General features: G+C 35.0%; 1 protein-coding gene across 1 annotated transcript; it reads left to right on the top strand.

Annotated features, from left to right (window-relative positions):
- Positions 1 to 6612: 6612 nt before the first annotated feature.
- LOC124360783 (testicular acid phosphatase homolog) lies at positions 6613 to 14250 on the top strand. Its single transcript, XM_046814671.1, has 5 exons — positions 6613 to 6873; positions 8898 to 9125; positions 11196 to 11322; positions 12153 to 12373; positions 14020 to 14250. Exons 1-5 carry the CDS (start codon positions 6649 to 6651, stop codon positions 14197 to 14199), a joined length of 981 nt encoding a protein of 326 aa, XP_046670627.1. The 5' UTR covers positions 6613 to 6648; the 3' UTR covers positions 14200 to 14250.
- Positions 14251 to 15004: the final 754 nt, after the last annotated feature.

Genomic DNA, 15004 nt, shown 5'->3' with positions numbered 1-15004 from the left:
TCAAAATATCCTGTGAAAATGTGAAATCTTTAGCACTTCAGAGAGAGTGTTGTAATTTTTAATGGTAATTTTTCTTATACGTACATGTTTGGAATAAAATGTTGTTTGATTTTAACATCGAGTTAGACCCTATGAAGACAAAGGAACAAGAAAAACTATTGTTTTGATATTTATATTTATACTTTATAATTCAATGTCTACTAAAAAGAAACATATAGAAACACAGGGTTGTATAAATTTTGTAAATTTAAATGGATTTTTAAATTATTGGATTCCATACCTGAAATGTACTAAAAACATTTCTATTTGGGACATTGAAATTTATTCTCTGGTGCAAGGAGCACTCAGTGAAAAAGATTTATAACCTTAATTTTGGACATAGCGTGTCAAAAATACAGGGTCAGATAATTCCTTAACGGTTTTTGAAATTATTATTTTTAGTTATATTTGTGAAACTATGAAATAGTGTGGAAATAGTATTTCATCATAATTGAAGACCTAATCTCATCATGTGATTACCTTAACCTTTGTTGCTAATTATTAGTTATCTAATGGTATACATATTTAATTGGTCACATGATTGTATTCAGTGTTAAAATGTTGATAATCTAGTTTTATAAGTATATTAAGAACCAAATAAGTGTTTGTAATGAAAAGTGAACAAATTTTGGGATTCATCCTAATAATGTTATAAATGCTTTGTTGTTCAATTTGCTTTCACATGTAAACTATACAACCTATCGTACTAACATTTTACATGGGCATTCTTACGATTCCTGGGGTGAACATAGGCTTATTCTTATTTCGAAAATCCCTCCGGGGTATGCCTCACTGGTCTTTAAAATAACGAAAATTTCCATCTTGGCCTCTAAAGTTATGAAATATATATATATTAAAAGAGCATGTCTAATGTAATTTCTGGGTAACTATTGATTATTATTTTCAATTTTATTACATTTATAGTGGAAACATTCTCTGAGGAATAATAATTATTTTCCAAGACGTTTTAGATTTCAGTGATTAATTAGGTGAGATGGTCAGAATTCGACACCGAAAACTCCCTTTGAAGCAATTGGCAAGAACTATGCTAGATGAAAGTTCGTTGGACTGTGCTTTTGAACTAATGTACTAATTCCAGCTTCAAAATGTTCTAAAATATTAATAATATTTTTCAGTTTAAAAAGAAACGAACGCGAAATGCATTGTTAAGCTAATGTACTCTTAGCTGGACATTTTTATCAAATATTAAGTATTAGATATAAAAGACAATGTTACTTTATAAACTTTTTGACGTATTTTTTTTATCTTGGCAACAAAGCAAACTCAACATTGGCGCCGGAAATATAATAACCTCGAACCAGCAGTAGTGATATACGTGCAACGCGTACTAAACTGCGTGCAAATGAGCGAGTAACCTCTACCACTGCTTATATAATATACAATATAGTCTAACTTTTACTTTACATTTAAAGACTGTTATGAAACATGAAACAAAAATACTATTGTTTATGTATCGGTTAGCAGTTTAGTTATCTCTTCCAGTTAACTGAATAAATTATTCGTATGCGTGATCTTCACCAAATTGTTCAGTAGAAGTAATAGGAGAAAAAACTATTAGAAATTGAAACATTTTATTCTATACAGAATTAGCTGCGTATAAATTTGATTCAAGAACCAGCCTATTAAGTGTATTATAGGAAAAACTAAAAAAATTAAAAAATTTTAAGGATCTCTATATAATTTGTTAAAATTATGAAAGAATCGTTTTCTCAAAAACTTGAAGCTGGTTGATGTATCTATATTATTACAATTTTAAGTTTGTAATACTGATAATTATTTTTATTATCTGAGAAAGACCAAACTAAAATGTATGGAAGACGTTTATAATAACGTACGTCTAGGGAAAGAGTTGTTTTTGTAGTTATATGTATGTCTCTGAGCGGCAGCGGGTAATATTATCAATATTATTTTTAGAAATTTTTCCATATTTTTTTCCAAAATTCAATGAAATAATTTGTTCATTTTCTTAAAGTTATATAAATTTGTTTTAAAAAGTTCAAAAGAATAACTTGGAGTGTGGGTTGCCATAGAGATTTGGAATAAATTGAATATATGGGTATATTACTAATAAAGAACTGATTTGCTTAAAGTTTATCGTTGACGCTGGTTTATTTGTGATAACAGGATTTTCGCACATTTACCGTTGTTAAGTGTCAAAATAATAGAAAACAGTTTTTTACAACCATGTAATCTTCTTCAAGTGACAAAAAAAAATAATATATAGGGAAGCAAACACCAATAAATAAACGCGACGGACTCACCAAAATCAAAACGTCTGAAGAAGAGGATGGATTACAATCCTTGAAACGTATATTTTTGTATTCGTGTAACAATTAAGAATAGAAGTTTCCGAAATCCTGTTATCATTGACGGTAAATCATAACAAATATTGCGCTGTTGGCAATGTATCGTAATGCTTAAATCTCATGGATATCCAGTGCACATCCAACATTCCACATGTTGAAACTTTTGAAGTTACTTTCTTATTTGCCGAGCTCTAAATAATGCTCTCAGGTCTTTTTATTTTCCAAGACAAGAAACTGAGGTAACCCCTACAGCACTCATAGGCTACCTAAGAATATATGTTCTTCTGCACAGCTTCCGGAGTGACAGGATATTCAGGATGGGTATATATGGAGAATTGGAACCACCCTGCTGTCGAAATCACGTGGTACAACCATCATTAGGTAGGATATTCGACAATATCTCAACAACACTTCCTAAGTTGTAGCTGTCCGCTCTTCTGCTCAAAACGGACCGGAAAAGGTTCTGCATTTTTTGCAAGAACCTGTAACAGTAAAAAAGCTCCAACCATAAAAAAATCGTCTTCGTCAGTAAATTTACACCAATACCTCGACGTATCAGGGTGGCAAGTCGCCCTTTTACATCCATTGGGCAATCCAGATTTTTGGGCTGTACCGATTTAAGTACAATGTAAGTATTTGACAGAGTAAGTACCCTGTCACACTCTGCTGACATGTAAATCAGTCAGGTTTTAACCCTAGTGAGGAAAACAGTCTTCTATTGTTCACAAAACGTGACATTACATAAAGTACGTATCGCGAGGAAAAAAGGGCTATTTGACGAGCTGGTAACAAGATAAGGATAAGTGATACCAAGAATAATTTCTTAATTAGAGGATAACGGTAACATAAATTGGTAGTATCTCGGGTTTCCTTTAACTAAATTACTAATTTTTTAAAGCAAAGCCATATTTAGTATAATTATATTATTTCCCGGACAGACACAAAACTATTTGTATTGTTACCGTTACAAGTTTATTTTTTAAGATTTAAGGATTGTGAAGGAAAAAGAATTTTTCCGAATATTTATTTATATAATTTACCATGTAATTTAACATTTTACATTTATATAACAAGTTATAACTATTCATAATTATAACTATTCATATCTAAACTAGTTTGTAATTATGTGTTAGGTTCATTATTTACTTGAAGAAGAGATCAAATTGCAGATCTCGAAACGTAATGGTACTGATTTTTTTGTTTCACTGAACGATGGAAAATGTCCGGAAAAATCCTCTTTCCTTCACATATTACCGTTATATGAGTACTGGAGTATTGGAAAGGCAAACAAACTAAACATTTGAATTAATATATTTAAATTTACCTAGTTTAAAAAAATTACCATCGTTACCGTTTATGAAAGGGTTCAAAAATGATAATTTAAGCGTAGTTTCAATTTTGGAGAGGTTTTACATAACACAAAAAAAATCTACAAAATGTTTTTTTTAATACAGATGTGTTACTCTTAATATACACAAATTCAAAATTGCTTCGTTTAAAATGTTGATATGTTTCTTTTAGGCTATGGATAAAGCTAAATGGTTGATTGGGGGGGGTGGGGGGGGGGGGGGGTGGGGGGGGGGGGGGGTGGGGGGGGGGGGGGGTGGGGGGGGGGGGGGGTGGGGGGGGGGGGGGGTGGGGGGGGGGGTACGTGTTGAGTCACTGGGAGATGTGATCAGCCCGGATCTATGGAGTGACAGGCTTAGGTAATAAATATGTGAACGGCGACAATAAAAGTTACGTGCCGTAGAAAATTACACACGCTATATGCACAAGATGGCTGTAGCTGTAAAATAAGAGACCTTATAAAACACATTCAAGAGCAATAACTTGTTGGTTTAATTGAGACAATATACACATTTCTGAAATAGCTGATTTCTTCTGAACCAAATGAAACTTGCAATAGACGCAGTAACGTCATAGGAAGGCATTAATCACTCGATGTGCCAGCCATCAAATATGTTTAAAAATAGTAAATAAAAGTATAAAGTTATTATTACATATCTATATTTTTATACGTGACCTATTTAACACCCCGAGAGCTAATTTTAGATCCCACGCAGTAATTATTGTCAAAATAATACTAATGTACCAATGTTTATTACAAGTAGAAATTGAAAAATTCAAATTAAAAAATTGACTTTAATAATATTGATCCCTTATCTAACGAGCAAAGAAAAACTAAATTTAAATGTCAATAAATTATATATTCTAATTTCGTTCAAAGAGTATATTAATGATAATTATGAAATAGAAATTTCTCTTGCGCTAATCTACAATAAATAAACTATGGTCTAAAAGTAAAAACTTTACTTTCAAAAGAAGACCTAAATAATGATATTCACTCGTGAACAACTTTAATAAAAAAACTCAATCAATACCCAAAATAATACGCTAATGCTTAAAGATTACACGCTTCTTGAAGCCACATAATTCAAAAATTTTATTTCAGTAATACAGTATAAAACTTCATTAATCTTCAAGTTTACCTTCCGTTTCTTTATAATAATTTGAAACTTTAAAGCTTTGAAAATAACTCCGCATATGAAATACAAATGAAACAATAGTTAACGACTAATACCTAATTTTCAGGGAACATTGCATTTTAATTTGGACAATTCGGTATTTTTCATTAAATAAATGATTGATCAAATGAAAGGTAATAAAGTGGTGACGGAACTTGTGAAGATCACTTAAAGAGTCAAATAAGGAAGAAAATCTTTTGCTGCACGAAGTTCAGTAAAGCGTTGGGATTTAACAGCTAGTGAAATCTCGCTCAAGGAAGTAAGAAAGTGGCACACAGGAGAAGGGAATAGAGCACACCTAGGAACTAGCGGTTACATGTTCAACTGTTAGCTAGGAGAAAGAAACGCTAAATTATACCCTCGTGTCATCGTGTTTCGGGCCCGCGTGACACATCGATTATGTGTCAATCGGTGCAGCACGACTTTTGAACATTGTTTAATAAAGATTTTGCCTCATAAAAAGTTCTAATGCCCACAACTTCTTTTCGATTATCTGTTCTCAGCAAGAAGAGCTCACAGCTTCCGTTATTACGGCATGCTATGGTCCGAGAAATGACTTATTCTCGTTAGATTTATATGTAAAATAATATCTCTAAAACTGTAGAATACAAAAAAGGTTATACCCATATGTTTAGGAACTGTCATGAGCATTCCAGAAAATTCTTTTTTGGTTTAAAAACAAAGGAGGTGTGGTGATTGTTTTAAAGTTTGAATGCCCATCATATTGAATCGTAATGGCGTAATGAGTTGGCCAATAGACTCAGCCGTGATATTTATAAGATACACTTTTGTACCAAGGATTGTGCTTGTTTGGGATTTTTGGGACAGTTGTCGTTTCCACAAGCCGATTTATATACCGTATGTATCAACACTTGAAAGTCTGTAGTATTGTGCTCAGGAGCTCTGTTGAGAGAAAGGTATTACATATAATTTGGTAAGTGCTAACAAGAGGACAGTTCCAATAGGTTAGCTGTAAAGAAAATTAACCTAAAACTATTACAATAACGTCGCGAACGTTTGTTGTTTTTAGCTCTGGAACACAAACTCTAACATTTCCCACACCATAATTGAATAAGCAAATAGAAATTTGTATGCATGATTTGTTTTAATATAAACCAAAGGTTATAAAATTGAGCAAGCTTTTATTAAGTTTAGAATTATGAGTCAGCAACATATAAATTTGTATGAAATGTGGAACCCCATCAGACGCTGCACTAAGAAGAATTTGAACTGTAGCTGAATTCACATTGCGTTAAACGTATAAATGATTTACAGATTCTTTCTAGGATCACGAACCAAGTCATCGACCTCTCTCTTTCACCCCAGAAAGCGCACTTCTTGCTTTAGCTGGTTTTAAGCATTTGGTTCAATGACGTTTATCCTTTAATCAATTTAATGCCTAGTGAAAATGCCTAACTAACCATCGTTCAGTGATGGCAAAAATCAGTTCGTTTCGAGATCAGCAATATGATCTCTTCTTCAGGTGAATAATTAAATTAACCTTTCACATAACAAGAATGTATGCTAACACAAACAAATCATACCTGAACGTTGTGACAAACATAAGTCAGGATTAATTATGTGTTAGATTAGTTATTCACCTGAAGAAGAGATCAGATTTCAGGTATTGAAACGTAGTATTACTGTTTTTTTTTCATCACTGAACTATGGCAAATATCCGTAAAAACCCGCTGTCCTTCACAATATCTATTTAATCTAAAACTGCTAATTATTTTTTACAGCTTGGTCGCATCCGAATGTATAACTTAGGGAAGCAGTTCCGTTCCATGTACAGTGGGTTTCTGGGAGATATCTACCGGCCTGGGGAGTTCCAAGCTTATAGCACTTCTACGCAGCGCACTCTGGAGAGCGCTGAGCTGTTCCTCGCCGGACTGTTTCCTCCCACAGGATTCCAGGTCTGGAACAGGAACCTGCTGTGGCAGCCTATACCTATCTATCCTAACCCTCGAGACCGTAATTCCGTGAGTATAATGTTTAGTGTTTTATTTTTAAAGTACTACCCTACTGTAACAAATTCACACAGAACGATCTAACTCACTAAATGTCTAGTGTACTAAGTAGGAAAATACTACTTTGCTATGAATTCTAGACTTTATCTAACAAACATAACTTTACTTAATTTAATTGATGTTTTACCTCTGGCTGGTTTAAAGTAAAACAAAGATGGCTTATTTTACCAGGCAAAGTAAGGGATAAGAAGGCGGCTTTAACACAACCTGGGTACCAACGGCAAAAAGGTGACTTCCAAACCACCACCAATGGCCGGGCAAGCGGGCTGCTTGCAAGGACAGTATCGCTCAGCGGTCACTCATCCAGGCAGCAGCTACGTTCGACGTTGCTTGATCCGGTTATCTTGAGATAACCGTTAGACCCGCTACACTGCGTCATTAGCTCATATTGCTTTATACCTGCTAATAGAACCTACATTGAGGGAAAAACCTATTTGTTACTTACATTTGGTATCTGTAAAAAAGCTAAAAAATTATCCAGAATAATTGCCGAAATTCACTGGAGACAGTCGTAAATTCCAACATTTAAAAATCTTCAACTGTTAACACTTTTCTGCCTCTATACTTTTAACATCGCTTTTCAAGTCAAAGTGCGAAAACACAAGAGGTAGCTAGTTCCGCTCGTCTGAAACTAGAGGCAGGGAGAAGTACCGATCTGGGAACTGTATCCCATTAAATTTTGCCTGCTCAAGCAGGAGATCAATTTTTCAGTAGTTTACTGGAAACGAACAAAAGTGTCACAAAGCCCGTTTGAAATTCTTCAAGTATAGACGAGTTTAACAGAGAGACCACGTGATTGGCTAAGCGGTCTCGAAGCCAGAGGTGAGACATTAAAGAAAGAATGAGAATTGGTAGATAAAACATTTTGTGTGTCTAAATAAAGTACTGAAAGAAGTGAAAAGCAAAATTTTAATTTAAACTGATGATTGCAATACCATGATCACGTTGTAATTTTTGCAATACATTAATTTATTGTTATTATTATCTAATCCGCAAATGTCCAGATTTTTGGTGGGGGGTTCATACATAGGTTTAGCTCAATGGGAGGATAATCGTTGGAGTGGCTGGGACCAAAGGTGTGTCGGGACTACTGTAACAGGTACATTGTACCGGTACTCGTCTGTCCCGAGAGTATCTATTACCGCAAACCGAAAGTAACCGGTACACATTACTGTTACTGGTACTGTTACAATACAGATTCTTTAAACGGTTACCACCGTTCCTGGAACAAAGATTAGGAAGGCAGTTGCAGTAACAGCAACTGGAACATGTACCATTTTAGAAGTACTGTGTTACGTTCGATTTTAAATCAGTACGAAAACTGTGAAAAAATTAGGCATCAAACTGCTTTGATTTAGGAGACATTACTAAGAATAAGTGCTCACCAAAATTAGATCAAACATTAATGAATGAATGAGCTCTTTATATTTTACAGGCGAAGTTAGTAAAAACCATTAGTTCCTTTATTACTTTTAAGCTGTAACATAGGATCTGACAAAAGATGTCATGTTACTCTATAAGCAGTCCAAAAGTCCTGGAGTGCAATTAGATGTATCCTTATCTTCCGACCCTAAGTGAAAAAGAAAATTCTCTTGAACTCTTTTATTAATGAAAGGTTGATCTGCTAATATGAATATAAGTATATTAATAGTGTTTCAAAATGTAACGCTATGCTACAAACTCTAATATATCTACCTTTTAATATGAATTAAATAATTAATTGATATAACCGATATACCTATTAGAGCCTGTTGAGGTTGAGTGGTAACGAGAGCCTGATAACCGTAACCTTCAGATAGGTCTCATTGATATAGCATTTTTTTTCATTTCATTTTCATTACGTTTCAAAATGAACTTTACTCATTAGTTACAATGATTATTTATAAGATTAATAAATAGGAATAATATAGGGTGAGAGAACTTGTATTTATTGAATAGTTGTAATAATCTCTCTTACACTGATTTCACTTTTTCAGATGGTGCGTCCATGGGGACCAAACATTTGTCCTATATTCCGAGAAGATCAGAACAAATCCATGGCAGAGTTTGAACAGAAGTATGACTCTGAACTCAACGAGTTCTTTGCACAAGTTCTTCCTTATTCCGGATACGATATGGATACATACAACCAAACCACAAAAACAGTTGCAGGCATTCCAAGATATATCGCTTTATACTCTTTTTGGGAATCATTCTTACATCCGGTATGTCATTAAAAGATAAAATACTGATAATAACACTAAATACTAAGAACAAAGAATACAATCAATACTATAACTATTAATCAGTAAGTAGATTACATTTGTCCTGGCTATCGGGAATTAATAATGAAGTCATTGATAGTAATTGTGCTGCTTATGCCCCTCATTTGAAACAAATAGCTTGTGTAAATTATGTGATTGGTCAAATTGGATTATCTGATTCAAAACTGTAACGTTCTTTACAGAAATATATTCATGTAAACGTTATAATATCTGGAAGCTCTTAAGCATTCGTGGTCAAACCCTCTAAATTTTTTTCTGTTACGTGTGCAAGGACATATCCAGGAAACAATTTGAGGGTGGGTCAAGACGAAATGGGGGGCCTCCCCCAGAAACATTCTAATTTAAGAAGCAAAATTGTGAAATTTACACAAAGGTTTTACGTCTTTAAATAGGTTTTATTGACGATTGATATTTATAATTGTGAATGCACTGTTTTAATAAGGTTGTGCAGAATTAATAATTGAAATTGATTAGACTTATGTAGTAATGTAACTACAAACATATTATTTCATTGCCTGCAAACACAGTACATAATATACAAATACACATTGAGAAATTTTAATATGTAAAAGAGGATGGAAGGATTGTGAAGGAAACAGGATTTTTCCGGACATTTGCCATCGTTCAGTAATCAGTAACACTACGTTTCGAGATCTGCAATCTGACCTCTTCTTCAGGTAAAGAACTAACCTAATACATAATTACAAACTAGGTTAAAATAAACAAATAAACAAATCGTAGTGAAGTTGACAAACAACATGTAGGTTGTGATTCCTGACTTAGGCGTGCCACAACGCTTTGGTAAGATTTGTTTCTTTTAACCTAGTTTGTAATTATGTATTAGGTTATTTCTTTACCTGAAAAAGAGGTCAGATTGCAGATCTCGAAACGTAGTGTTACTGATTTCTTGTTTCACTGAACGATGGCAAATGTCCGGAAAAATCCTATTTCCTTCATGTAAAAGAGTTTCTACAAAAGCAAAACTCTTCTTGAGTTCTGAGCCATCGTATCTAGTACTTGCTCTGGAGAAACTGACTTTTTCCAGAGTGGACAGAAAGTAATGCAAGTGCAGTTATAAACAGCTTAATCCCCATTGAGTTCCTTTAAATTTTTTTACACGTGTCAATGTTTAGAATGATCTTTCATCAGTACATGTCAGTAACAGATTTTTTAAATAATAATGAAGTTTGCTAAAAACGTAATTGAAAAAATTGAAAATTTGGGAGGGTGGTCCGGACCCCTTGAAACCCCTCCTTGGGTACATCCTTATATGTCTGGGAACTATCTTGATAGATGATTTCCGTTAGAGGCCGTTAGTACGGCGATGGCTGCCGTAACAAGCGTGGCCGGAGGCATGAGGTGTCGGACTTTCAGAAAACTGGAAATAATCTCTAATCTTGTCCAATAATCATGGAAAATCTTTTTAATGTATGCATTGCTATTTCGGTTTTAAAGTATCAGAGAGCAAAGTAAAAGTTTTAGGGGAAGATAATGTAATTTTACCTAAGTAGTGATAATGATCTTACGTGAAGTTTAAAGCGAAACACTCAATTTCAATAACAGAAATAGGAGATATGTAGCAAGGTAACGCTTGGAGGCAAAACAGATCGCTCACGAGCATGCAATTCCCGACCGCTTTATGGCCAGTTCACGCTCCAGATCCATTTACACTAGCCAACCTAATTTCAGAGAACTTTAATGAGAAGATGAACAACACCAAAAGAAACTCATTTCATCATAGTATAATAGTGGTCAAATAACGGTACTATGTTCTGCTTACATTTATTTTTGAAAAGGCATGATAATATTATTAACGTAACTAAAATTTGCAGCTTTTATTTAAAAAAATATTTGACGCTTGGATATGTCTCCACCGCAGTTCTTTGGTCATGAGTAAAATGCACATAGATACTAAGTATATATAGAAAATGACTCTGATTTGAAAATAATGTCAAGTGAGTGACATTCCCATGATTTTTCGAAATGTAAATATTGCGATCTTGTCCTCAGCAAGAAGACGGGCTGCCTCTGCCTGAATGGTCTAAAAAAGTATACCCGCAGCCGCTGGGGTTTCTAATGTCCAAACTACTTCAAGCCATAGCAATCGGCACTGACCATCAGACTAGATTCTTGGAAGGTAATTATGTTACCTTAATGTTAACTTCGATAAGCCTATCTGATATCCAAATGTGCTACAAGCCATAGCGATCGGCACTGACCATCAGACTAGATTCTTGGAAGGTATTTATGTTACCTTAACGTTAACTTTGATAGGCGTATCTGATATCCAAACTACTACAAACCATAGCCATCGACACTGACCATCCAGACTAGATTCTTGGAAAGTATTTATGTTTCCTTAACTTTAACTTCGATAGGCGTATCTGATATCCAAACTGTAGCAATTGGCAGAGTCACGTCCAGTACTAATGGTCTCCTAAGAATCTCCCCGATTCCATAACTTGGCGTGAAGTTCTTGTGGAACCACTTTGCGTGATTCAATCTGAAATATTCCATCAGAATGCTCAAGATTATATTCCTTTCAGGGTTTTTGGAAAGCAACGTGATAAGAAGGTGACTACTCTGGAACGTCGCTTCCAGTGTCAATGGTCTCGAATGAATCTTTCCGATTCCATATCTTCATGTAAACATGTCATGCGACCACTTGTGTGATTAAATATAAAGTATTTCATCTGAATTTAGAAGTAACGACACGTGCAACCGAGGCGTTCAATAATGTATTTTGAAATATTTAAGAGAAATTCAAAGAATTTCTGAAATATCAACATTTCTACAAATGTACAAAACAATTCTATACATACAATTCTAATAATATAGGAGAGTTTTGTATAGTGCATTACTAAGTAGAAACATATTTAGAGTAGAGAGAACATTTGTTATCTCATTAGTTTAATAAAGGTTAGTATGATACTTTCCCAATAATTATAATGATGAGTGGTTTTCCAGGAGAACTCTTCCAAGAAATAGTAGAGCTGATGCGGACAAAGGTAAACAACTCTTTGGAGTCAGACAAAAAGATGGTGTACTACTCTGGCCACGACAATACTCTACTCGGCCTCCAGGCCATTCTGGGATTGAACAAAGAAATCATCGGTCCCGTGAAACCTGGGTCAGTCTTAATCCTGGAGCTCCACCAGGGTCATGCTGACGAACAATTTTATGTTGAGGTAAAAATTAGTAATCGTAGAAAATGCGAAATTCATGTTCTAACTTGAACCAAAATATATTTTTTTTCAGGATAAGCCGATACCCTTTTAGCCTTATTCTGCCCGTCCTCATGGGCCACTGGCTTGAATTATCAAACAAATTAAGGGGTAGAGTCGATACAGTAAAGGTCTCGATGGTACTGATTAAAAGTGCATCGGTCACAGACAGAATTCGAACCTGCGCTATCTCTAAACTCACGCTCAAAGTCCAACGTATTTAGTTAGACTTCTTAGTAGTTAGTTCTTTCTCTCCCAATCACACGTTGTGGTGCCCTTCGTACACAAGACCCTAGGGTCTGCGTTATCCACCGTAATTCACTAATATTATTTGTTCTACTAAAACTTAATAATTCTACTAATCTACTAATAACTTATAAATCCTGCCAACTTTGGTTTGTATCCATTTCGATAAAAATTGTCAGTTGTTAGTTAAATATAGGCTACAATATAAATATCGTCAGTAAGGGTAAAAGGAATGACGTAACAATTTTTGTGACATGGTTTAGAATATATGAAAGGAAATTGTAAATAGTTCTGACATTGAATAAAGTCAAGGGAACTTTAATAATGATGAACTTGAGAACGTATTGATTAATCGTATTAATTTATTTATCTCATCTGATATTGCGAAAAATAACGGCCAATCAACAAACTTTGTATTTAAGTACAGCAGTCTGCACGAAAGTACACCAATGGTGGCTGGTGCGACGAAATCCCTCCCAATAGACGTGGCCCCACTATAACCCAGCGTTCTGATTGTTCGACAGCGGGTCACGTGATCCAAGATGGCGGCTAGGCAACGCCCCCTCTGGCTGCGGAAAAAAAATCCCTGCGGTGCGGGAGAAAATCCCTCCTCACACTCTTATCCTATCAAAATATTGGAAATACCTGTAAAAATATTGAAAATATAGCAATTTGGCGGATTCTCATTCTCACGTTCCTAATAAGTGATTTGGTGGATTCTCACACATTGATTCTTCACCCTACGCTGAGCAATGTTGTCAGGTTTACGTGTGTGGAACACCTGTTACAAAAAAGAAACGTTATATGCTGTTACCGGAAACAAATAAACGTACATTAAATAACAGGAATCTATTTTTCGGACAATTTGTATACCATGTGGAGAGCACTTGACCATAAGTCATGGTGGGAACAGCTGGGGGTCAGCAGCGATGAGGTAAAACCACTTCAAAGGTCATGGAATTATATCGTGCGGGTCACTCCAGCTTTCATTTCAGTTTAGTAGCCAAGAAACCGAAGAAAAATAAATTAATCATGATCTGGTACCGTGTGTTAGTTACCCGAACCATTGTTTTTCCAAAATATTTCTCTCGCATATGTTTACGTTGAGGGGCTCATTAATCTAGTTAGTAATATTTATGAAATTTAATATATTTTACTCCAAAATACAATGTGTAATAGACTTATTGGAATTGCCACGAGTTTATGCAATAGCCCACTTCAAAAGACTTTAGATTTACCATATTTTTGTTACAGTTACTTGTAACGTATGATTTCGGGAAATTATTGTATACATTGACGTTTGTAGATTTAACCTTTACACAAACGATTAGTATTCCCGTATTAGTACAATGTTGCTGTTTCAGGTGTTAAATATAAACGGAGGCTCTCCAGACTTAGAGCCTACACACCTCAACATCCCCGGCTGTGACTCTCCCTGTGACTTTCATCTGCTGTTGAACATCACTGATATGAGAAATTCTACAACATCACAGATTTTCAGAAAGAATGTCAAATCAACTTGGCAACGTGACGCGTTACAATAGTTCATTGTTGAGATCTGATATACATATTACTAGGCAATGGTTTTTCAGTCATTACGTTTAATGATTTTGTTGGTTATTGTTTCAAATATTGTAGTGTACAGAGCGAGAGATTCCAGGTGGTCTCCTAGATGCGTGAGAGGGGAACCGCGGCTGGAAAGGAGTTGGAGGGGGACCGGAAGGGAGCCGGCTCACAGACTGAGCTCGTGACTTCCCCCTCCACTCCATATGAGCAGTAGGCTACTGCGCATCGCCGCGCCGAGGACCACATGGAATCTCTCGGCTTGTACTCATATTTGATAAGATTAAGTTGAATAAAACATGACGAATGTGACATGGCGTCGTAGCTGAAAATTGCTAATATGCCTAACAAACAAATATTGGTGATATCACAAGTAAATAATAAAAACGTGCAAGTAGCTCACATACTTTGATCTTTAACCAAAAACCAAGATTAGAAAGAATAAAACGACTGGGAATAAAGCGCACAATATTACCATTGCAATAACGCATAGCATGTCCTGCTTACAGTATATACAACATTATAGAAATGACAAAGTCATCTAGAATAAAGTTACTTGGCAAGTAACAATAGGGATAAATAGTATTTGTAAAAATTTTAAACCGGTTTTAGTGGTCTGAATACCGACTAAAATGCTGTACCGTAGTTTTAATAAATTAATGCGTCGATATTTGTTTAACTGTGGGGTGACATAAGGGAATGAAAAGAATTAGTTTCAGAATCAATATGTAATCGACCACCTGCAGACCTACTAATACTACTACTAGTAGGGAGGTACGAATTTGC

This window comes from Homalodisca vitripennis, chromosome 4 (assembly GCF_021130785.1).
Source record: "Homalodisca vitripennis isolate AUS2020 chromosome 4, UT_GWSS_2.1, whole genome shotgun sequence".
NCBI lineage: Eukaryota > Metazoa > Arthropoda > Insecta > Hemiptera > Cicadellidae > Homalodisca > Homalodisca vitripennis.
Note: the sequence above shows the minus strand (reverse complement) of the source record. Positions and strands in the feature narration are given on the sequence as shown.

Excerpts from the sequence above, each read along its gene's own strand:
- LOC124360783 (XM_046814671.1), top strand. The coding sequence starts at position 6,649 with ATGTATAACTTAGGGAAGCAGTTCCGTTCCATGTACAGTGGGTTTCTG. Across the intron at positions 11,323-12,152 it reads TCAGACTAGATTCTTGGAAG|GAGAACTCTTCCAAGAAATA; the intron begins GTAATTATGTTA and ends GTGGTTTTCCAG. Across the intron at positions 12,374-14,019 it reads ACGAACAATTTTATGTTGAG|GTGTTAAATATAAACGGAGG; the intron begins GTAAAAATTAGT and ends TTGCTGTTTCAG.